The 25,448-nt window shown below is 42.5% G+C and overlaps 1 protein-coding gene and 1 pseudogene across 2 annotated transcripts in view; one reads left to right on the top strand and one right to left on the bottom strand.

Moving 5' to 3' along the window:
• relt (RELT TNF receptor) overlaps positions 1–1,555 on the top strand; it is a gene marked incomplete at both ends in the record, with an annotated part of 16,151 nt that extends 14,596 nt beyond the window's left edge. The window contains 3 exons of the mRNA XM_080543662.1: positions 1–139; positions 626–755; positions 1,541–1,555. The exon at positions 1–139 is cut by the window's left edge and continues 233 nt beyond it. Of these exons, the coding sequence (XP_080399788.1) occupies positions 1–139; positions 626–755; positions 1,541–1,555 (284 nt within the window). The remainder of the gene's footprint in view (positions 140–625; positions 756–1,540) is intronic.
• Positions 1,556–6,289: 4,734 nt separating this feature from the next.
• Positions 6,290–13,795, bottom strand: LOC308169026 (piwi-like protein 1; annotated as a pseudogene). The gene is made up of 18 exons: positions 13,721–13,795; positions 13,001–13,101; positions 12,421–12,549; positions 12,045–12,259; positions 11,662–11,783; positions 10,928–11,008; positions 10,617–10,814; positions 10,271–10,379; positions 10,047–10,173; positions 9,827–9,944; positions 9,583–9,697; positions 9,171–9,358; positions 8,750–8,822; positions 8,445–8,645; positions 7,911–7,981; positions 7,653–7,800; positions 7,030–7,169; positions 6,290–6,577 (listed from the first exon to the last, which is right to left on the bottom strand). The product of its transcript is annotated as a piwi-like protein 1 (transcript).
• Between the last annotated feature and the right edge of the window lie 11,653 nt (positions 13,796–25,448).

The raw sequence follows: 25,448 nt of genomic DNA, 5'->3' as shown, positions 1-25,448 counted from the left end.
AGAAAAGCCCGCTGTCGGGAGGAGTGTGTGTGGACACCCAGCACACACGTACCTCCCCCCAGGTGTCTCAGAGCCAGCAGGACGGGCCGGAGGGGCGGGGCAGGAAGGCTGGAGAGTTGACCATCCTGTCTGTCGGGAGGTGAGGATGGACGGACAACCTAGATTTAACACTAGAACAGCCGTGCCTTTTTTACCTACTGTAAGAGCCGCCTCGGGGTCAAATAATAATAATAATAATAATAATAACTTTTATTTGTATAGCACTTTTCCTGCAAGCGTTGCATAGTCTTTACAATGGGAAGCTGCTATTTACACACAACGACCACTAGTTGGCCGCCTTGTAAATCAGCCTGGCTCCTACACAGAAAAACAGCAAAATAGCTTTTTTACTAGCTTATCCTGATGTAGTTTTGAAAATGTAAGGATACTGGGTGGTAGAACGCACATATCTAGGAAAAGTCATGAAAGGAGGGTCCTGAAATTTGATCGACTGCAAAGAGATAACCTTTTTTTTACTCACAGTGTCAAATGACCACTCCATGGCTGTTCTGGTGTTAAATACTTGGATCCACAAGAAGCAACATGACTGAACTGAATTGAATGTGTCAATCTGTTTGATTGATAGGTTCCAGGTCGCCCAGATCCCAGAGCAGAGGACCGTATCCATGGAAACAACGACCCCCGCAGAGTTGAATGACTCAGACTCAGTGGAGGAGAACAGGTCTTCATCGTCTACCACAAGGGGGAGGCAGGAGGTGAGGAGTGTAAAAAAAAAAAAACATTCTTCATTCTTTCTGTCTTTCTTTCATTCCATTTTTTCAATCTTTATTTATTTGTTCTCTGTTTCTCTCTAACTTCCTCTCTATTTGACTCTTTTCCACCCTCTATCTCTCTATTCCCTCTCTTTCCTTCTCAGTTGTCTCTTTACTCTCGCTAATCTTTACTTTCTTTATTTTCCCTCCTTTCTCTCCTTTCCACTTCACTCATTTTGACTGACTCTTCATGTGAACTGGTGAACTGATGATTCACTTCCTTAGTCAAATGTATAGATTGTAAGTCGCTTTGGAATAAGGCGTCTGCCAAATGCCAAAAATGTAAATGTAAATGTCATGTTATTGAGCGTGCACACACACAGGCAGTTAGTTCATGTTCTTGTAATTACCACTGAATTATAAAATAACACACACACCACAGTGTCTATCTTTGGAACATATAAACAACACTACATTATCATTACTGAAATTACTCCAGTGAATATTCAGTCGTGACACACACACGCGCGTACGCACGCACGCACGCACGCACGCACGCACGCACGCACGCACGCACACACGCACACACGCACACACACACACACACACACACACACACACACACACACACACACACTCTCTCTCTCACACACTCTCATACACAGTCATAAGTCCGCATTCTGACAGCTCAGTTCCATTCTAGTACATTCTATTGCTGTCTACCTCCTGCCCATTGGTTAGGGATTTTCTGAGACTGTTTCCCATTCTGTGTCCTGTCTGTTCCCCAGTTTGTCAGTGTCTAGTCAGCAAGGCAGCTCTTGACTGCCCTCTGGTGGAGACACTATGCTAGCACATGCTAGAGAAAACAGAAGTATCTAGGCACAATGTGATCTGAATCTCTTACCCTAACCGTAAAGGGGCAATCTGTGATTGGTGCATTCATTTTTGGACTTTTAAATGAGGGGTATATAGCCATTTCATTGATTCTTGAAGAATATATTTTAACTTATAAATACCTCAGTATAAATAGTTACCACAAATATAGACTTGTCTTACTCCATTATTTGTTAAAATGCAATTGTAAATAACAATATAGTGTCAAATATGGTTAGAACTATGACTTTGATCTTATGGATGGTTAATACTTGCATCCACAGCTCCTTCTACACATTTGAGAGTGTTTACGCTTCTCCAGCAACCTCCCTCACAAACGAAGTGTCGAGGTGAATCCTACTACTCACCCTGACAGTGTACAAAGAGCTTGTGGAAACATACATATGTCTATTTTACCACGGTCATCTAGTAACTAACCTTCTTTTCAGAATCCCACCGTTAGGTCAACTCTCCATGAGACAAAACTCTTTGTTTTCATGTTCCTAATCATCTCTCTCTCTCTCTCTCTCTCTCTCTCTCTCTCTCTCTCACACACACACACACACACACACACACACACACACACACACACACACACACACACACACACACACACAGGTAAACAGCTAATCGTTGGAAGAGTAATACCTCCACCTTGCTGATGATGACATCATCATTGATGGATGGGAGAGTTCAACAATGTCTGCCACGGGTGGAGAGACCTCCTCCACGGAGAGTTGTGATACCAGGGAAACGAAGCTCCTCCTTGATTCTTATTGATGAGCAATAATCCTCCTCTTTTGACAGAAAGGAGTGGAGTAGAGAAGGAGAGGAGAGGAGATGAAGAGAGGAGGAACAAAATGCACTCTCTAACCTCTGTAAATGTGCTTCCGTGAGACTGTGTACAGGGGTTACACACACACACACACACACACACACACATACAGTCAGGTACACACTTATGGTACATTTACCATACACGCACAAATATACTCACATACAAACAAAGTTACACACGCAAACACACATTAACAAGGAAACACCAAGAACAGAACTCAAATCTTCGGTCTCAACATTTTGTATCATTTTTTATAATAGTTTAATAGCCTTTTTAGCCCTTTTTGCTCTTCTTACATTTGAAATGCTGATTAGCTGTTGAAGGCCCTCTTGATAATGTTGAATGTAGTCGTCTTAACCAGGGAATCCTTGGGGTTGAGCTCTCGTCATCACATGGACATTGACAGAGTGAGACATAGTCCTGATTTTAAACAGGCATAGCATGAATTCTACTTTTAACTATTTGACTGCATCAGATTCGTTTTTGATGTGTAGGGGCCTTGTAAATGTTTGTATATATGTTAAAAGATTTATTATAGCTCTTAGTTTTGTACAGAGATGGAATCTGACAGGTTTGGAGTTTGGTGAGAGTTTGCAGTGCCTCTGATGTACTTGACTTTAACCTGTTACTTCCTCTGAATCCTCCGGTATGTTCTGCAAGCTGTATAGTTACCCCCTAGATACTGGAGAGTGAACTGATCCTAGATCTGGGTTTAAGGGTAACTTTTACCTTGGGCCTGTCCCTCATCTCAAACAGTGATCTTGCCTTCACTCCCCACCCTATAATGATCATGGTGACAGGGTTGTCTAACTACTACCTTAGGCTCGAGTCTTTCATCGCACTATGGTCAGAAAGCCTAGGCAGGCGTGCAGTAGTGAGGGGTGGGCCTGCTTGCCACACTCCCAGCAGATCAGGACCACCAACAAAAAACACTCCATCGTTCCCACAGATCCCCCATGTCGCTAGTGTTCCCACAACCAAATAACAATTCCATGAAAAATAAAACCACGTAGACAGTGTCCATTTCAAAAGTCTATAGCTTGCTGGCAACATTAACTAAGTTGATTGGCTAACACTGACGAATTTGCTCTTTTCAAGAGTTTGGAGAAAGGGAGGGGGGTTGTTGTTCTCAGAATATCACTTCTGCTCAAAGCCAATCAGAATGGGACCTCTAAGCCAATCAGAATGGGACCTCTAGCAACCAGCTTCTATTCAAACCCAATCGGCTACCTCCAAAGGCGGTGTGAAAACCATGTGATTTGGAGGTTATGGCTCTGCGATATTATCTTGCGACACACTCAGGCAAAATCGTAACATGCCATTCCATTTCTGAAAGAACAGACTTTTCACACACACCACTGAAGATACTGTTGCAGGGTTAACAGACAGAATGTGCAGACTCAACTGTATTGACAAAATATTTTGACCCAAAGAAATAAAGCATTAGCAAGCACTGCTGACTTTATTAAGAGAGTTTGTTTAACATTATTGCCATGTCAGTTTAGGAACTGTTCAACTTTGACCTTATGTAATACAGGACCACATCACATTTCATTTGAATCATTCGAATCCACAGTAATCCTTTGAGGTACTAGGGACACAATTATTTCAAATGCCTAGTCTTATAATCATGTGCACAAAACACATATAATCATGGGTGTCAAACAAACAAAGGCACACACACCATGCACACACACACACACACACACACACACACACACACACACACACAAAGACATAACACATATACTCAAACACACACACACACACACACCACACACACACACACACACACACACAACAAACTCCAAAGAGAGCTGCCAGATGCATTCTCTCTAGGTGCTCTGAGATCTCTCTGTATCTCCATGTGAGAGCTGTATTCTCTGTACTGTTCATAAAAGGAATAGAATATTATCACTATAGTATTATATTATAGTCTTAATAGATTTGGCACATGTTGGTAACATAGAACTATGCTCTCAAAATAGCAGAATATTGGATTTAGGCTATTTTGTATAACTGAAGACAGTTTTGAGAGCAGTTTTTGAGAGCATGGAACAGTATATCATTTCTGAAAAACTGTATATTCAGTCTTTGAACGAATCATGACTGACCATCTTATTTTCATTCCTTCAAACTGCATTTTCAAGTGTTTTTATTCCTGTTTTTAGTTATTTAAATGGCTTTAAAGTAGTGGCAGACATGGCTGCTTCACTGTGGGAGCACAGTTGGGGTTTTGCAGTTTACATCAGCATTGTTATTGTTATTAAGTATCATCAATTATCATTTCACATTTTGTATGTTGCTGTTTTTGCAGTTCAGAACCTAAGTGTCTGGATTTTATCATATTTATTGGTTGAACATTTACATGTTTTAAATTTGACCTGTGTTATCATTATGTTATATTGTAAACTGAAGTGTTGCTGAAAGGAAGGAAAAAACATTCATCTCCTATACATTGTAGATTGTATTTATTATGATATTTCATTTTTCTGTATGATATTTTTATTCTTGATTAAAGGAGCAGTGTATTTTGGCAGTGTTGTTTCTTTTGACTCAAAACTCAATGTTGATATTAAAATGAGGGTGCTTTGATTTGCAATCAGAAAGCTCAGCACTGAAATCCACTTTGTGTGATAAAAATAACTACTATAATAAGTCTGATGTTGGTCCGCAAGTCGGCATCGGTACGGAAATACGAATCACAACACAAACTCGCTAGTCAAGCCAAAATGCTGCAACAAAATGGATTGGGTGAGTAATCCCCACTGCTACCTAGTTAACTATAACACTACTTTACATTGTTAGCAGACTCACAAAACAAGCTGTGTTAGTTGACTAGCGATGTGTCATTGATCTTCAACAACCCGGAAATGTATTCACATTTTTCGAAAGAAAAGTCTGATCATTAAATCGGATCTCGACCTGAGGACCAAATGATCAGACTGTGTCACATATAACTACTCTCCTGTTGTCAGCTCTGTTCACTTTGATCAGCTTCAGGCATAATGAACCCATTGGCACCCGCTAAAGGTAGATACCGTTGTACTTTACTTATCTCCTTATGCTGTCTCTTAACTACTAATTAACACCAACCACAGCTAATTCCACAAAATGCGCACACAGGTTGGTATCCATCACATGTTTATGAGTTCACTGTTTATACTCAGGGGTGCAAACTGGTGATGGCCCAAAAAGGTGACACTTTTTGAGCACTAGCGGTGGTAGATGGATAGCGCTAGCACTGATGGTGGTAGATGGATAGCGCTAGCACTGATGGTGGTAGATGGATAGCGCTAGCACTGATGGTGGTCTCACCGGCGGTCCTAACCTTAACACCCACATAATTATGTTGAAAACAGGTTGTTTACTGTGACTGTGTCCTCCACACTGTCTAGAATTGTACCTAGCTGCATGAAGCTAAAAGTTATTTCAACAGCAGCGGAGTTTAGCAGACAGGAAGATTAGTTAGAAGAATAGTCATCATGTGACTTGGATGAGACGTAAACCCCCCCCCCCCCCCCCCCCCCACCAAATATATTTTTGGAAAATCTACACGATTCACGTGGATGACCTATTTTGAAGTAAAAACTGCTAATTTAGCAGAAATGTGACAAGTTTGCCCCCCTGCATATATGAGGTCACCACCACAATGACTAAGGGCACTAATAAGTAAAGTATTACCGTACATTATTTTTCTCTCCACCTCCTTCAAACCAACCTCATTTGCCTCCCGAGTCTTTTCACTCTCTCATTCAACAACAAACGAAAAATAAACAAGGACACAATCTTCACAAACTGTTACCCTTTTTATTGTAGTCCTCAAATAAACTGTAACGATAAAAACAACAAGGTGGTAACCATAATAATATTTAAAATGGTAAAAGAACAAAAACATTAGACTGTAAGAAATTAAATTAGATTGCCATCTTCGATGCCGTCACATGTGTGGAGCTATTGCATGTCCTTATTTGGGCGAAAAGAGAGAGGGCAGAGGGCCTCTGGGAACAAATGTGTGTTTGCAATTGTCCAGAAACCAATCAGGAATTTAGGAGGTACAGGATGGGGCATGGCCAAATGGGGGAGAGCCAATCACAGGCTAGTGTTAGGTCACCTGAATGCACAGATGCAGAGGGGGACAGAGAAACCAATCAGGCTTGGCATTATTCTGCTTAAGCATCAACACTTCATAGTTAGTCTCTCTGGTGAAGTATAGAGCAGCCTGCAGTAGAGATGCACATCAGTAAGCCCTGCTGCGTGCACGTACACACACACACACACACACACACACACACACACACACACACACACACGTAAGAACATAGAAATTGAAAGGGAAGAACAGACATGGTTCTAAATTCCACATAGTTTTTAAACATGGACCCACCAACATCAACATGAAACATAGTCTAACAAATAAAACCCATTGGATTCTTGAGTCATAACATTGTTAACTAAAGCAACAACCAGTCAAACACTCCAAACCTCAGCCACACATACGACGAGTCCTCATCTCCATACTCTAGGATCTAGAACTCTGCTATGAATAACAAATGTCCGCTCTACCCAATGTAGTAGCTGCTCCCCTCTCACAGGTAGTAGAGGAAGTCATCCAGCTTCATGTTGGGCTCTCTGTGGATGCTCTGTCCCACCAGGAAAGCAAGCTTGTGGGCATACTGGCAGGGTGCAGGCACTCGGATGATTCCCTGAAATAATTGGGGGAGACAAAATCAACGACAATTTATGCATCAAAAAACAACTTGCATGCCTGAAATGGGAAAACCATATGTAAATACAGTATGTTTGATTTCATAACCAATATGGATACGTATCAGTAGGTTTAAGATGTGTTTCAATGTGAACTACACCCTGTTCATGCCTGCATTTGAATTACTGACCAAGAGAATAGTTTAAGCAGACTTTTACCCTGTAATTTTGTGCATTTGTTGTTTTCATTACTCTAAAGTAGACATATCCACATACAAAGAATCATGTTATAAAACAATCTCTGAGTAAATATATCTCGCTTTGAATGCCCTGATGTTCCAAACTCCCAAGATCCCCCCCTCTCTCCCCGTCACAACAGACCTCACACGTTTTGATAGCTATGATGCAGCTGCACACGAAATAATGAAAGTTCAGGTAAACCTCCCCTTTAAAACTACTACTGGAAAGACAACCCAGCATACCTGCCAGTTGAAGTACATGTGGCAGAGTTTGTAGGTCAGTTTCTGCATGTGGTCAGGCTTCAGTCCACTGCTGTCATACACCACATTGTAGTGGGTTGGGGAGACGCTTCCCTGTCTAACAGCTTGGCTGACAATGAAGAAGTCGTACCTGAAAATGGGAAATTGCAACTGTAGCCACCGTTTTAAGACTGGATAAAGCAGACATAGCACATCTCTGAAAAAACAACATATTTTCTGAATTGCGTATTGAATCGATACCATTCTGGGTGGGTGACCTCAGTGTCGATGACTGTTCCAGGGGGTGGGTTGTACCACTGTAGAAATTGTACCTGCACCCATGTGAGGTAGTCAGTCAGATAAATGTTATCAACATTAAAAAGGGAAAGTTTATCCAAAATTCATGTTCATGTGTATTTCTGGTCAATCCATAATGCATACCGTCTCAAACTATCATCATTTCAAAACGTATCATAGCTATCAAAACTCAAAGTCTATGTTTACTTCCTAAAAAAGCCCCAGAGTTAATATAATCTGGAATCGGGAATCTTGAGCAATTTGGAACATCAGGACTGATGACCGCATTCAAAGCGAGATATCTTGACCGTTTATATATATACTGTATATCTTCATCGTTTTTAATGTGTCTATTGAATAATGAAAACAACAAATAATAAAATGCCACTTTAAACTTATCATGAGCATTGGTCTGTATGTGCACAGCTGTTTTTTTATATACTTGGCCCCAACAACATTTGTGACTTTGGGTTTATTTCAATTCACTGTGCGACTTACTGGGATGTCCACACTCCAGAGCTCTCCTCCCATCTTGCAGTTCATCTGCAGGGCAATCTTGGTGGCCACAGTCATGACGACCTGTTGGCGGGAAAGGGTGCGAGCCAACACACACTGGCTGGGGGTGGGACAGTCCACACACAGGTACTTCTTCACACTGTCATACTTATCCTTCCTGTTGCTGGGGAGGATCACCACCACCTGAGGAGGTAACACACATGCTTTAGTCCTCATTCAACACCTAGAGGTGGTTACCTGGACACAGATTAAGACGATTGCTAGACATGTTATGCTCAGAGACTAACCATCTGGGTGGTCTCTGTAACGTTGTGCTGCAGAGCCCTGAGCAGAGACTCCTGGCGGTCCTCGTACTCCACCCTGTACACAGACCAAAACTGTCAAAGCACTGGGACATCTAACCAATGGGACTTCCACTGATGATACCATGTTCATTTGGAGATAACACCCAAGTATGATTGGCAAAGAATACTCAAGGCTTTGTAAAACACCTGTGGTACAATACTGCAGCTTAAAGTGCTCATTAACTCAAGCTTGGAACCTTAATTCTAGCTGTGCCCATTCACAGCTGGACTCACCGTTGTAATTAACTTAGGTATCATATGTTGCTCCCTGCCACTAGGTGGTGCTATAGCACTGTGTGTGCGTGTGTGTGTGTGTGTGTGTGTGCCTCCTTCCAGTCTCCTCCAACCCAGAGTGAGAACTCACATAACAGGCCTCTGCATGCGGATGCCCATGGGTGGGGACACCTTATTTAAGCCGTCCAGGAGGGCGTGGGCTACGTCAGCGTTGCGGTGGGTAAAGAACATGATCCAGTTGTCCAGTGGCCGGCTGCTGATCAGGGGGGTCCCCCTCATTTCTTTGGACCAGTCTGCTGCCCAAGCGTTGTAGTCGTACTGGGAGACAAAAGAAAAAGAAAAAAAAAGGTTTTTGAGTTTGTTGCAATCACAGATTACGACAGGCATATACATGCAAATACATGACCAGCAAACATTCTTGTTTGGAGCTAGATCAGTACATGTTGCAGTAAAACAGAAATGTTTAGCAAGAGCTTCAAACTGCAGGTAACAAGTACTGTAATAAGCCACACTGGGGACATCATTTCTGATGTATTCAATACCGATCTGGATCCTTGGATAATCCTCTCAGTAGGGAGGACTCTGCCTGTGAGGTTCAGGAGTTTGTTGTCAAAGTTGAGCCCCCAGGTATTAATTTCAGCCTCAGCCTCAGGGTTCCTGCAAGGTGGTCAGTTTTGCAATCAACGTTGTGATATCAATATTGTAACCACTTAAAGCTGGGGTGTAGAGTCAACATTACATCAGTGCAAGGCTGCTCATAGTCAAACCATATAGAGTGTGACGTACTTGTGGATGTTATTGACAAAGCGATTGAGACGCTGCTCCCTCTGCTCTGGGTTCAGTCTGGTGTGGGTGGCCAGGTCCTTCATGATGTTGAAGTCACTGCGCATCTTGTCCGTCAGGCCTATTAAAAAAATTAAAAAAAGTAGCAGTGTATATAATACTAAAATAAATACTGTCCATAAGTAGTGTTTGTGAGGTTTCTCTAGTGTCAAGTCAGTGGTACCTGTAAGGTAGCAGAACTCAGGGATGAGCATGGCTGGGCCAGGGGGCGGCCCCCCAGAAGGGCCCATCTTCTTCACATGGCTTACCAGAAGGGCCTGCCGGTTGTCGGTGATGTCCAGACTATATTGCTGAATGAAAGTGTTAAATCATAATGAGTTCAGTGGTTACTGTGACACATGGTCAGTGATATGGTCTGATAGTTTAAGTTTATGAGACAACACCTACAGTTTTGTAGTATTCTTTGAAGGAGATGTCAGAGTCCCCTCTCTTGAATGTGTTAGTAGGAGTGTGGTCCCATGCGATATCATCAATCCTGTAGGTCTTGTTATTGTACCTGAGAGAAAAAATTCCCATAGACAGTTGGTTGTTATAAATGTGAATGTTTCTTTGCAACAATGTAAAAGTGGTTATTATAAGGTTGAATAAACATTGTTATTTTTTTTTAAATAAATATGAATATGCACAAATCTAAGTAGAGCTTAGTGCTTAGTACCTACTCTGCATTACTGTAAAGCGTTACCGTAGAGAAACAACAGTTGTATCTCTGCGTTCATCTAGTGGTGGGTCTTACTTGGTGAGGACAATTTGGCCCACCAGCTCCTTGGTGAAGGCCTCCATGAAGCGCTGGTCCCCACACTGCTGCTTGAGATTGCCCATGAAAGCGAGCACTGTTTCACTGCGCAGCACCTTGTGGCTCACATCCATACTTAGCATGATGCCCGACCCATACTGCAGGATGGTGGTGGTGAAGCCAGGCCAGATGGTCAGTCTGAAGAGCACATGCATACAACATGCCACACAATGAAGGACACAACAACATCTTTATTCTGTCTCTTTTGTCTTTATGGGTAAAACCACTGCCGAGACAGGTAAGGCACAGACCTGTGCTGTGGGATATTGAGTGGTTCATTTGGGTCGTAGTAATGGCGTCCAATTTGTTGCATGTTTAGTATCCGCAGCACCCTAGAACAAACAGAGAAAAACATTTTTACAGACAATGACGGAATAGAGACCGACAGAGAATGAATGAATGAATGAATGAATGAATGAATGGTCTTTATTGTCATTGATATAGTACAGGTACCAAACAACGAAATTTGGGAGGGGGGGCTCCCCTGGTGCTAGGAAAAAAACTAAAAACAAGAAGGGAAAAGAGCTGGTTTACATAAATAAAGGCTATGTACACTATCCACTATACTATACTATACAAATTAAAACACTGTGCTGTACTCTATGCTATGCTATACCTATTCTAACATTTCCTATCTCTGAACCTTATGTACCCGAGGGTTGTCATATTGCACATAGTGTTATTGCACATTCATTTAAAGTGTCGCAGTTTGCAGGTTTGAAATGTTCACAGTTGTGTTTCAGTATTGCACTTGATTTCAATCTAGTAGCTGCCATCAAATTGTCTAGATTGTCCAGGGCCTAGAACCTAGGTCTTTGCTGTGTTCAGGGCCTGAATGGCCCTGGGGTAGAAGCTGAGCTTCAGTCTGTTTGTCCTTGCGAACATGGTCCTGAACCGCCTGTCCGAGGGCAGCCGAGCAAAGAAACGTGAATTTGTGTCTTATTATAGGTCAACACAACCATAACCTTTCACTGGGTGCTCTGACCTTCTGAAGATTATGTTGTAGAACTGCAGGCACACTGGAGAGGTGGGTGGCAGCTCATTGGTCAGAGTGATCGTGATCTGGACATCCTCTCCATGGTTGGTCCGAGACTGAAGTACAGTTTCCTACAAAATACAATGGAAGCTCTGTGTCAAGGTTTCTCAATGAATTACAATTAGAACATGCTTCTCAAAACAGCATGTGGGAGCTGATCCATCAGCTTTAGATCATACTGTAGTTAGTATGTTTTTCACTCTTGCTCCAACAATTAACAGTTAACTACTTTGACAAGTTCTTACATGCCGTTTGGTAAATTATGATCTTAGTCTATCACAAATCCGAGTGATAGAGCCATCAGAAGAACCGAACCCTCTCGTGTACTGTACCCGGTTCTCAAGTCTGTGAGGCAGGAAGAGGATGGCTCCATCAAAGGTGCGGGCTGAACCTAGCGTCTCGTTATGATGATACAAGAGGGCAGAACGCATGCGGCGGGACTCTATGGGGGGCTTGTAGTCCACATGGTACTGGTAAAGCACCCACTGAGGGCGGGAAAGGATGCGGAAGAAGTTGGCTTTCAGTTGAATAGGAGAGCCAGAGGACCCTGAAGACATATCACAGATGACAGCATTATATTACAGAAAACAGAACAATGACATTCTTCTGCAATGGGTTTAATGAGGATTTCATACATGGATTTATCATGTTGTTCATTATTCTAAAACTACACTATAATTGTGACCATGTAATGGCTGGCTAACACACCAGTCTTGGATTCCTTGACATGCTCCATGGCCTGCCTGGTGTTGATTCCTACATCATGGAAATCACCACGGCGTCCACCCCTCTCTCCGATCTTCACCTGCTGAAAGCCTGAAGATATCTTAAGAAGATCTGTGGAAACAAACAGAGAAATAATGCAGTTTCACTCACTCTCATTTCACATTAAACACATTGATTGAACACATTTCAAATGTAAAATGTTAGGCTTGACTACTGGTATAGGAGAGGAAGAATTAAAAGTAAAAGTGCACTTAAGGCTTGACAGGTAGACCATATGCGCAGAAAGACATGATTAATCAATGCTTGCAGTAACGTTTCTGTTCACTGTTTTCGTTCCCTCAACTCTCAAATCCACTCGCCATGAACCAACATTTGAACAAGTTACAGAAGCAACTGCGTTCCAGACAAACTCGACCTCCGACTCAATGGAACGCATCATACACTGAAAATTCACTGGTGCATATTGAACTGTGGATGGCGAACCATACAGTTCAATATAAACAGAGAACCGTTGCACCCCTAATATGCATTAGCTACTTTAAATGACCATAGAACACAGCACCTTCTGAGGACAAGTCCTGGGGCAATTTTCTGTCTTCCACGACCCACAAGTTGACCCTCAGAAGTGGAGTGAACTGGCCGTGCTTCCTCCTGAGGGGGAGCCTTTGAGAAAAAACATTAAAATGTAATCAAAAATACTTTATTGAAAGCCCTTACCAGTTCCTATAATAACTCATGTTTCATATCAACAACACTCCACAAAATTACTGTGAAAACTCATAAAGGTAAGTGAAGTAATCTTAACCACTCAATTAGCAGTGCAAGAGCATTCAAATACAGTCAGAACTGAATTAATGATATGCCTAAAAACTATTACAGTGACAGAATAGTGACCTTATAAATTCAGCATTACATTTGTTGTCTTCTGGCAGAGATGCCATCATAGGATTATTTAGCCTGATCCATTCTCATCCTATTATATTTATATCGAGGATACACTACACAATTTATAAAAATCTTCATACCGGAAAACCTCTGACATTTTGTGATCACCCTTGCCCAAATGATTGTGTCTTGCTGTTGCTCTCTCCAAGATCAGGGGTTCTCACATCACACATTTTAATTTATACATTTACATAAGATTTGACCATCAAGACCCTACAGTAGCCTCAATTCATACAGCCATGTTGGTACAGCCATGCGTAACGGCGAAATCCTGGGCAGAATTAATTCCTACAATATGTTGGTAATTGATGTGTATAAGGATTCTTAATTAACTCACAGACAGCGCCCCTGGTGGCCCAGTCTCTTGACCGCGTGCACGACCCCTCGGTGTTGCTCTGGCTCGACCCGTCATGTTAGGGTTTGGGTTAACACTGGAACATACGTCAACATTGGGATTTGAAAATAAGGGATATCCCCCGCACGCCCCCCCCCCCCCCCCACCACCGTCCACAAACCATACCCCTTACATTTAGACAAGGGGACACAGTCAATCAACCACCTGCTTCAGTGCAACAAGAATTGGGTTAACTAGTTCCTATGATGAAGTAAGTGACTACAGGTGATCAGAATCAGATACCTGGTTGAAAGTAAAATACTTTGAACATCCCTGCATATTATATACATGAAAACACAAAAGGGCATATCAATTCAGCACATTTATTTATACATTACTTGACACCATGATGTCAATGGGAATTTAAGAGCAGCGCAATGCTACCAGCGATAATTTCAAAACGGAGATAACCGAGGCTGCGTTCGTAAATACGCTCTGGAAATCTGATCACCACTCATGGAATGCCTCTTGTCCAATCAAATTACGTGGTCCCTTTATGACGTTGCACCTAGTCTGCGTTCCGGCGCTCTCAGAGCAAGATTACGAACGCAGCCCAAGAAACGAGAGGAACAAGCATGCGACAACGTCCAACAATTAAGTGTTAAATTATATTATATTATAGGTTAAAAATACGGGAGATTTATGGGAGAATATTTAAACGGGAGCACAACGGGAAATAAAGGTAAAATACGGGAGAATCCCGGGAAAAACGGGAGGGTTGACAGAATGCACTGGAGTGGAACTGGAAGAAACATACAAATTAAACTTCTCATTCTACAATGTTAACATAGCAAAGTTTGACATGACTACCACGTGTACATTTGAACACAGTTAAAGACAGTCACGAGCACATGTCCTGACCACAGTCGTGACCACATACTGGCGCAAAGTGCTGCTGCACGAGGCAAGAGACCAGACGTAGCTAGCTAACTAACAACCACTTTGTACTTCATACATTAGCTAATGGACTCATCGTTGCTTCTGTTATCTACAGTTAAAATTCATCGCTTTAGATGTATTAATTACTAACTGGCTAATATTATTGAACATTTAAACATTGCGTCGACTTCACTACGACCACGGACATTTCGGTCCTAACTAGCGCTGCTATGGCGCATCTGTCTTATCACAGTTGCACGACAGTTACAGCTTGTAGAATACTTACTAATCTGTCTATTCATACACAGGTTGTTCATTTAGAATTAGATCATTATTATTATTATTATTATTATTATTTACCTTCCAAAGAGAGGTTAAATACAGAAGCGTGTAACAGTCTCTTCAGTGACTCTCCACAGTGACTCTTCAATCAGGCAGCACGAGCAGGTGTCAATCAGCGACGCGCATGCGCAGGTGTCAATCAGACATCACGTGACGTTAGAATTTCGATCTAGAAGGTTCTATCTCCATTTTTGTCAAAATTGAGTTTTCTACATAATCTGATCCATTAGGTGTTTATTAATGCCTGTGTGGTGTTATCTTTAAAAAAATATATATATATATATATATATGTTTTTTAGTTAGTAATTAATAAAATACAATCGTTCCATCTCACAAAACATAATGGAATGTAAAAACTTTCACGTGGTGCCACGCAGCAGACTGACGTCATTATCACATAATCTAGTCACATGCGATTTGCTCCAATCTAAAATATGTCCACTACTTGGTATAGTCCGGTTAATATGTGAAAAAATAGTTCACTTTTTCATAAAAGCACAAAACTTGGTACACTTGTACAGTTTGGGGTCCTGAACATTTTCAGACGTGGAGCCCTCCTCGCAAAAACTCCTCCTAGTGGCCGTGGCGGGCATTTTCCTTTCCGCTATAGCCGAATAATGTATTTTGAAGGTCAAGGATTACAATGATACCTACAACATCATAACATGTTCTGGTGAATAGTTAGTGGTGAAATCAGTGACATTGTGACTGAGAATGATTAAAATGAAATCGCAGTATCTGAGAATATGCATATTCAATTTTCATAATATATTTCATATAATAATTTATTTACTATAGTTCTCTAAGTCCAGAATTGTCTATTAGGCTATGAATGTAGATATTTCAGTTGTTGCACCTTACTTGGAAAGTGTTGACAGAGTGGATTGTGGTGTGGGACTGCTATGAAGCATTAATTAATTAATTAAAAATTAAATTAAATGAAATTAAAATTAAAAATTATAATTAATTAATTAATTATGAAGCAAACAGCTTAAAGTCCCAGACAAGACAGAAGCGAGGAACGGGCACAAGAACAAGAGTGGATGGAAAAAACAAGATACCAACCAACTGGAAAGGCTTCCTGAGAGTGGACGAAAACAAAACAGAACTGTTTCACTTCCTGGCCAGGAACCTTGTGGAAATGTCAACGACCAAACAAGTTGTTTCCAGGTACGGACCCAATGCTCTGTCAACTCACCCACTACTAGACACACATCATCTTTCCCCTTGCACACATGAGGAGGCAGATACAAGGATGCTACTCCATGTGGCGGATGCTACAAGAAAGGGGTATAGAAAGATCATCCTGCGCACTGTGGACACAGTTGTGTTGTGGTCCTAGCCATTGCACACGTGTCTGAGCTGGACATTGAGGAGCTGTGGGTGGCGTTTGGGACTAGTAAGAACTTCAGGTACATACCCATCCATGAGATCAAATCAAAGGCTCTTCCTGTGTTCCATGTTTTTACTAGCTGTGACAGTGTGTGCATTTGCAACCAGGGGCAAGAAGGCAGCATGGGATACCTGGAATGCCTATGACATGGCAACAGAGGCCTTCATGGCTCTGTCACAGGCTCCAAACAGCATACCGGAGGAAGTTATGTCTACTGTGGAGCGCTTCACAATTCTTCTCAATTTGCCTACAGAGCTAACAGGTCCACGGAGGATGCCATCGCCACAACTCTCCACTCTACCCTGTCCCACCTGGAGAGTGGGGGGGGGCTACGCACGGCTGCTCTTCGTGGACTTCAGCTCGGCATTTAACACCATCCTACCCGACAGATTGGTGCCCAAACTCCTAGACCTCGGACTAGACCACCTCCTCTGCCGGTGGTCCAAGGACTTCCTGTCTGACCGTCCCCAGAGGGTCAGGATAGGCCCCCACACCTCCACAGCCATCAGCCTCAGCACCGGATCCCCCCAGGGCTGCGTGCTGAGTCCCCTATTCTATTCCATCTACACCCACGACTTCATCGCCGTCCACCCCAGCAACGCCATCATCAAGTTTGCTGACGACACCACCGTGGTGGGCTGCATCTCCGAAGGTGACGAGGCCGCGTACCGCGACGAGGTGGAGCAGCTGTCAGTCCTGTGTAAAACCAACAACCTGCAGCTGAACAAGCTAAAGACCCAGGAGATGATTGTGGACTACAGGAGGAAGAATACCGTCATACAGCCCCTGTACATCGATGGTCTGTATAGTAGTATAGTATAGTAGTATAGTATAGTAGATAGTGTACATAGCCTTTATTTATGTAAACCAGCTCTTTTCCCTTTTTTATTTTACCCTTGGACCTTTTTTAGTCTTTTTTCCTAGCACCAGGGGAGCCCCCCCTACTAAATTTCGTTGTATGGTACCTGTACTGTATTAATGACAATAAAGACCATTCATTCATTCATTCAAATGCATTGCATGCACGTCTCTTCAGCCTCGTCAAACTGTGTCATGCAAACTCTCATACAGCTGTTCTTTACAATCCTGGAGACCGAATACACAAACATTTTGTACAGATTTGAGTGTGCGGATGCTGCTTTTTTGCACTCTACTTGATACTCCTCAGTTGCAGCACCTCAGCTAAGTCTGATCACGGATGAGCGATGGTATTTTCACTATATTGGGAATTAACATGGTGAAATGCATGTCTACGTCGTCATGGTTACAAAGATGCTACTTGAAATGCATAAAATCCATGTTTATTCGTGTCTTACACACACACACACACACACACACACACACACACACACACACACACACACACACGAATGGTCCCAGTATTGTAGCTTCAGAAGAAACAAGTTGTTTTTTATTGTGCTTGCTGTAGCAAGCCACACTATATGTTATTGCTCATATATTTTAATCCAGTTCTTTTACCAACTGCTAAGACAACAATATAGTAAGCTAGGCCCCCAAATCATGTTACAACTTGTTTAGCTATTATGTTCTATTATGTTCTATTATGTTCTATTATGTTCCAACGTTTCTGTCGAAGTAGTAAAGGTATCTACGGGTATGGTAACTAAGGTAACGTAGCGAACAGAAGTGGGGAAAAAAACGTCAGATCAGAAATATAAACAGGTTACTTTGATAAACTGGACACATGTTGAGAATATATCTGGTTACTTTCTTGCCTGAAAACATACCAAAAAAATCATAAAATGACATGTTAACACTTGTAAAGCCAAAATTACAGCTTTTAGCCAATGGCGGTTTAAAATGGAGGATTTAAAATCCCCGCTGCCGGCCATCATCATCATCTTCTTCTTCTTCTTCTTCATTATCATCATCCTTGTGATCTTATCAGAAAAAAGCTTTAATGTTTTAATCTACTTCAGAGTTAGGTTCTGCTACCCACACCAGCCTCAGGTTACAGGCAGCAAGCAGTGACCCTGGAACAACCCTCCAGTCTTAGGTGTCTCGGCTGTGCCTGTGGGAGAGGCCTTTGACCCCCACAAGGGTTCTTCCTCAGGGACAACTGGAGAATCATTTAGGAGTGACGGCCTGTCTGTGACGCTTGGTCGTCAGAAGAGGAGGCTGAACTAATTATGACCAATGATTATTGGGCATTGTGGGAAAAAAGGTTGTGAGCAGAGTATGTGTTACAATTAATGAATGTGAAAACTGAAAGTGAGTGTGGAAATGTTGAATAGTACTTTAGTACCACAACTGTACCTTAGTATGATTGAAACAACAATACAGGTTTGCTTGGCTACTGTGACTGACGACCCGTCCTCCTCCGTGGTCTACTGCAGTGGTTCCCAAACCATAATTGCTTTGTACTTGATTAGTTGAATCAGGTGTGCTGGTGGTGGAACAGATCAGATATGTGGAACGGCTGGTGGTCCCCGAGGAGAGGCTGGTGGTCCCAGAGGAGAGGCTGGTGGTCCCAGAGGAGAGGCTGGTGGTCCCCGAGGAGAGGCTGGTGGTCCCTGAGGAGAGTCTGGTGGTCCCCGAGGAGAGGCTGGTGGTCCCTGAGGAGAGGCTGGTGGTCCCCGAGGAGAGGCTGGTGGTCCCAGAGGAGAGGCTGGTGGTCCCCGAGGAGAGGCTGGTGGTCCCCGAGGAGAGGGTTGAGAACCACTGGCCTACTGCCTAACGTGTTGCATGTTTGCTCCACTGCAGCTACAAGGTGCAGCCACTAGGTAGTAGCAGAGACACATGCATAAATACCAGTCCTGAACCACCTGGGATCCAAGGCTGTGTCGAGAAACAAACCCGTGACCCCTACTCCCTTGACACATCAACCCTTAGCACCTACTCACTAGATCCAAAATGATTGGATAGGTAAATGCAATATGGCAAACATTCTACATTCTACATTCTACATTCTACAGTCAATAGGTGGGAAAAGTGGACCAGTAGCCATCTAGCCTGTACCTGTGTGTCTGGAGTGAAGTCGCTCGGGTTTGTTTTCTGGACTTATCTCTTATCAGTATATGGTCGGTAGACTTCCCAAAAATGTAAATCATTTTGTTGATTATTTTCTTAAGGTCCAGTTCCTAGCACTGGCGGACACGACCGCCCCTCCTGGTGCCCCCACGGTTTAAAAATGTCTCTCTTAAGTGCCCTTTTGAGTGTCAAAAATTCCCTTTTGAGTGGCGAAAATGAGAGGATATGCCCTATTGGCTGCCCTTCCAATGGTCTAAACTTGACTATGTGCACTGATGGAGTCCCATGTTGTGCAGTAGGTGCCCTTCATTTCGCCCTTCAAACAGCCTGAGTCCACCACTGGTTCCTAGGGTTCCTCAGAATTCCTTCGATTCCACCTCTGAATGTTCAAGCCCTGGTCAGATAGTATGAAAGTACCTCTTCTCTTCCCTTGCTTGAGATAATTGCACAAGCGTACCAAGTTTCGTGCTTTTATGAAAAAGTGAACGATTACCCTAACATTTTGCACATATTACCCCCACTAGTAGCAGAGTACAGGCGTGGCTCCCACAAACCCATGTTGCCCCAGCTAGGCCGACCTGACTTCAAGTCAGTAGGATAAACTGTAACACTACAAGACATTTGTTGATATTCACAAAAATAGATGCAAAAGCACATTAAAGATGAATTACATACATGTACTGTATTCATTACAGTAATTGTCACTCAATATTTAATTTTATGTTTTCTTGTGCTACCCGAATTAAGAAATGAAAGTAATAATCAAATTATGTGGAATGTATATTTTTTTTATCTTGTTATATGTATTAAGATGTACAGTAGCATTAAACTAGAAGACATGTTTTGATGCTGCTTATGATTGCATTCCGTAGTCCCTCTCTGGTCCGTCTCATCAACATCATTTGTTTTGATGTAGCCAAGATCAATGGGAAATGCCTGTTTTTGTGGAAAAGCACATAACAGAGCTGAACATGGATTCTGGATGGACATACTGCATCTAATTTCCTCTGGATGTTCAAAGGGGAAAGTGAAATGTGTGGTTACTTTTCCCCAGAAAAATTGATGTTCTGAAGTCAATGTTGTGCTTGTATGAAAGATATGATTTGAATTCACTATGTTGGCTGATAAGGATAATGGAAGGAAGTTTAGACAGTAAAACTACATATATGTTACCTATGGTTGCCAGCCAATGCCCTCTTACTACTGAGTCAACTCTCTTTATTTGTGACACTGACAACCAGACTAGTGCAGAACACAAGAGGCAGATGGAGAGTAAAACCCAAAGCTGGGTGTATTTATTGATTCCGGGGAATAGGGGCAGAGCTTCTATAGTGAAGCAGGCAGATCAGGAGGGTCAGCAAGCAGGGCAGGCAGGTAGAGAGGGCAGGCAGGGCAGGGCAGTGCAGGCAGAGAGGGCAGGCAAGTTCACTCCAAAGTGCTCTTCAGGTAGCTGTTCATGCCAGAAGTAAGCTTGTGTTGATTCTAATACAGATCTCTATAGCCGGCTACTGTGTCTGTTGTTGCTGTATTGACTTGCTAGACACACCCTGGTAGAACCCAGGCATGCCGCAGGCAGGGCCAAATTACACTGGCTGGTCTACCTTACCTTACCTCAGTCTATCTTACCTCAGTCTATCTTACCTCAGTCTATCTTACCTCAGTCTACCTTACCTCAGTCTATCTTACCTCAGTCTATCTTACCTCAGTCTACCTTACCTCAGTCTATCTTACCTCAGTCTATCTTACCTCAGTCTATCTTACCTCAGTCTACCTTACCTCAGTCTATCTTACCTCAGTCTATCTTACCTCAGTCTACCTTACCTCAGTCTACCTTACCTCAGTCTACCTTACCTCAGTCTATCTTACCTCAGTCTACCTTACCTCAGTCTATCTTACCTCAGTCTATCTTACCTCAGTCTACCTTACCTCAGTCTATCTTACCTCAGTCTATCTTACCTCAGTCTATCTTACCTCAGTCTACCTTACCTCAGTCTATCTTACCTCAGTCTATCTTACCTCAGTCTACCTTACCTCAGTCTATCTTACCTCAGTCTATCTTACCTCAGTCTACCTTACCTCAGTCTATCTTACCTCAGTCTACCTTACCTCAGTCTACCTTACCTCAGTCTATCTTACCTCAGTCTATCTTACCTCAGTCTATCTTACCTCAGTCTACCTTACCTCAGTCTATCTTACCTCAGTCTACCTTACCTCAGTCTACCTTACCTCAGTCTATCTTACCTCAGTCTATCTTACCTCAGTCTATCTTACCTCAGTCTATCTTACCTCAGTCTATCTTACCTCAGTCTATCTTACCTCAGTCTACCTTACCTCAGTCTATCTTACCTCAGTCTATCTTACCTCAGTCTACCTTACCTCAGTCTATCTTACCTCAGTCTATCTTACCTCAGTCTATCTTACCTCAGTCTATCTTACCTCAGTCTACCTTACCTCAGTCTATCTTACCTCAGTCTATCTTACCTCAGTCTATCTTACCTCAGTCTATCTTACCTCAGTCTATCTTACCTCAGTCTATCTTACCTCAGTCTATCTTACCTCAGTCTATCTTACCTCAGTCTACCTTACCTCAGTCTATCTTACCTCAGTCTACCTTACCTCAGTCTATCTTACCTCAGTCTACCTTACCTCAGTCTACCTTACCTCAGTCTGCCTTACCTCAGTCTGTCTTACCTCAGTCTATCTTACCTCAGTCTATCTTACCTCAGTCTACCTTACCTCAGTCTATCTTACCTCAGTCTACCTTACCTCAGTCTATCTTACCTCAGTCTATCTTACCTCAGTCTATCTTACCTCAGTCTACCTTACCTCAGTCTATCTTACCTCAGTCTATCTTACCTCAGTCTACCTTACCTCAGTCTATCTTACCTCAGTCTATCTTACCTCAGTCTACCTTACCTCAGTCTATCTTACCTCAGTCTATCTTACCTCAGTCTACCTTACCTCAGTCTACCTTACCTCAGTCTATCTTACCTCAGTCTACCTTACCTCAGTCTATCTTACCTCAGTCTATCTTACCTCAGTCTATCTTACCTCAGTCTATCTTACCTCAGTCTATCTTACCTCAGTCTACCTTACCTCAGTCTATCTTACCTCAGTCTATCTTACCTCAGTCTATCTTACCTCAGTCTACCTTACCTCAGTCTACCTTACCTCAGTCTATCTTACCTCAGTCTACCTTACCTCAGTCTATCTTACCTCAGTCTATCTTACCTCAGTCTATCTTACCTCAGTCTATCTTACCTCAGTCTGCCTTACCTCAGTCTATCTTACCTCAGTCTACCTTACCTCAGTCTATCTTACCTCAGTCTGCCTTACCTCAGTCTATCTTACCTCAGTCTACCTTACCTCAGTCTATCTTACCTCAGTCTACCTTACCTCAGTCTACCTTACCTCAGTCTATCTTACCTCAGTCTATCTTACCTCAGTCTATCTTACCTCAGTCTATCTTACCTCAGTCTGCCTTACCTCAGTCTATCTTACCTCAGTCTACCTTACCTCAGTCTATCTTACCTCAGTCTATCTTACCTCAGTCTACCTTACCTCAGTCTATCTTACCTCAGTCTATCTTACCTCAGTCTATCTTACCTCAGTCTATCTTACCTCAGTCTATCTTACCTCAGTCTACCTTACCTCAGTCTATCTTACCTCAGTCTATCTTACCTCAGTCTACCTTACCTCAGTCTACCTTACCTCAGTCTATCTTACCTCAGTCTACCTTACCTCAGTCTATCTTACCTCAGTCTATCTTACCTCAGTCTATCTTACCTCAGTCTACCTTACCTCAGTCTACCTTACCTCAGTCTACCTTACCTCAGTCTATCTTACCTCAGTCTATCTCACCTCAGTCTATCTTACCTCAGTCTACCTTACCTCAGTCTATCTTACCTCAGTCTATCTTACCTCAGTCTATCTTACCTCAGTCTATCTTACCTCAGTCTATCTTACCTCAGTCTATCTTACCTCAGTCTATCTTACCTCAGTCTACCTTACCTCAGTCTACCTTACCTCAGTCTATCTTACCTCAGTCTATCTTACCTCAGTCTACCTTACCTCAGTCTATCTTACCTCAGTCTATCTTACCTCAGTCTATCTTACCTCAGTCTATCTTACCTCAGTCTACCTTACCTTACCTCAGTCTATCTTACCTCAGTCTATCTTACCTCAGTCTACCTTACCTCAGTCTACCTTACCTCAGTCTATCTTACCTCAGTCTACCTTACCTCAGTCTATCTTACCTCAGTCTATCTTACCTCAGTCTATCTTACCTTACCTCAGTCTATCTTACCTCAGTCTATCTTACCTCAGTCTATCTTACCTCAGTCTATCTTACCTCAGTCTATCTTACCTCAGTCTATCTTACCTCAGTCTATCTTACCTCAGTCTACCTCACCTCAGTCTACCTTACCTCAGTCTATCTTACCTCAGTCTGCCTTACCTCAGTCTACCTTACCTCAGTCTATCTTACCTCAGTCTATCTTACCTCAGTCTATCTTACCTCAGTCTATCTTACCTCAGTCTACCTTACCTCAGTCTACCTTACCTCAGTCTGCCTTACCTCAGTCTATCTTACCTCAGTCTATCTTACCTCAGTCTATCTTACCTCAGTCTACCTTACCTCAGTCTATCTTACCTCAGTCTATCTTACCTCAGTCTACCTCACCTTACCTTAGTCTACCTTACCTCAGTCTACCTTACCTTACCTCAGCGGCGCCTGTGAGTCTCATTTAGGCGGCCATCTTAACAGGTTGGAGCGTCTCCACAGGCTGCATGAGAGCCACTCTCACGTGCGCCTCATACTGATGTCAACTGCTCGCTTCGCTATCGAGTCGGACTGTCGTCTATTTTTCAGCGCATGAGGCCGACGTGAAAATGATCTACCAGTAACATAGACTACAGTTTCAATGTCTACATCTGTAAATATATATATATATATATATTTAAATCAACACTTCCACTATCTGTTTCAAAGCAGAAACCCCACGTCGACTGTAATTATATTATCTTAATAAGTTAAAAGAACATCAGGTGATTTCAGTATTTTTCCAGTGATTTCTCCCTCTCTCTCTCTCTGTGTTCGGTATTCTCTTGCCAGGCAACATTGTGTCGCGTGAAATGACATGTCGTTGGCACGATTGCGGAATATTAAAACAAATATCATTCCCGTGGAAATGCTCATGTTCTGAATGATTTGTCTACTACTCTTTCTCTCGTTCTCTCTCTCTCTCGTTCACACACACACACACACACACACACACACACACACACACACAGACACACCCGATGTGGCCTCTTTGCTTCTCTCTGTGTCTCCCTGTCTGTGTGTCTGTGTGTGCGCGGGAGCGTACCTATGTTCCCCAGGTCCTATGTTCCCCGGGTCCTATGTTCCCCGGTTCCCCGCTTCCGAAAAAGGGTCCTATGTTCCCCGCTTCCGAAAAAGGGTCCTATGTTCCCCGGGTCCTATGTTCCCCGCTTCCGAAAAAGGGTCCTATGTTCCCCGGGTCCTATGTTCCCCGCTCCCTCCGTGGAGGGAGTTGGAGGCCCGTCTACTGAGGCTGAAAGAACAATATATTCAGGCCCTCAGACATCTGGCTTCATACTGGAGGGCTGTCAGCCGTAGCGTCCTTATGGCCTAGATCGAAAGGGGTAGACTTTTGTTCCCTTTTTTTTTTTTTTTTTTGCATTTTTGCACCTTTATTTGGATAGCACTTTGGCCTATGTTGTTGTTATTATTATTATTGGCCTAATTTAATTATTATTGTTATTGTTATTATTGTTATTATTTAGGTTTACTGTTTGAAGTAAATTGAACCATATGCACAAACATAGTTTAATTAGTTGGTTGCAATAAAAGCCTATATTTTGGATTGATATCTCTACTGTATTTATTTGATTTCGTTTGACAAAAATATAGAAAAAATATGTAATAATGTGTATATATACGTATATACACTGTCACTGGTGTTCTTTTAGGAATATAAGATTTTCAATTCCATCTCGAAAATGATCTAGGGAGTTACACTCATCAACACGGAGCATTATGACGTC

Source organism: Nansenia antarctica (assembly GCF_963989245.1).
Source record: "Nansenia antarctica genome assembly, chromosome: 12".
Lineage (NCBI taxonomy): Eukaryota > Metazoa > Chordata > Actinopteri > Argentiniformes > Microstomatidae > Nansenia > Nansenia antarctica.
This window is presented reverse-complemented; position numbering and strand designations above follow the sequence as displayed.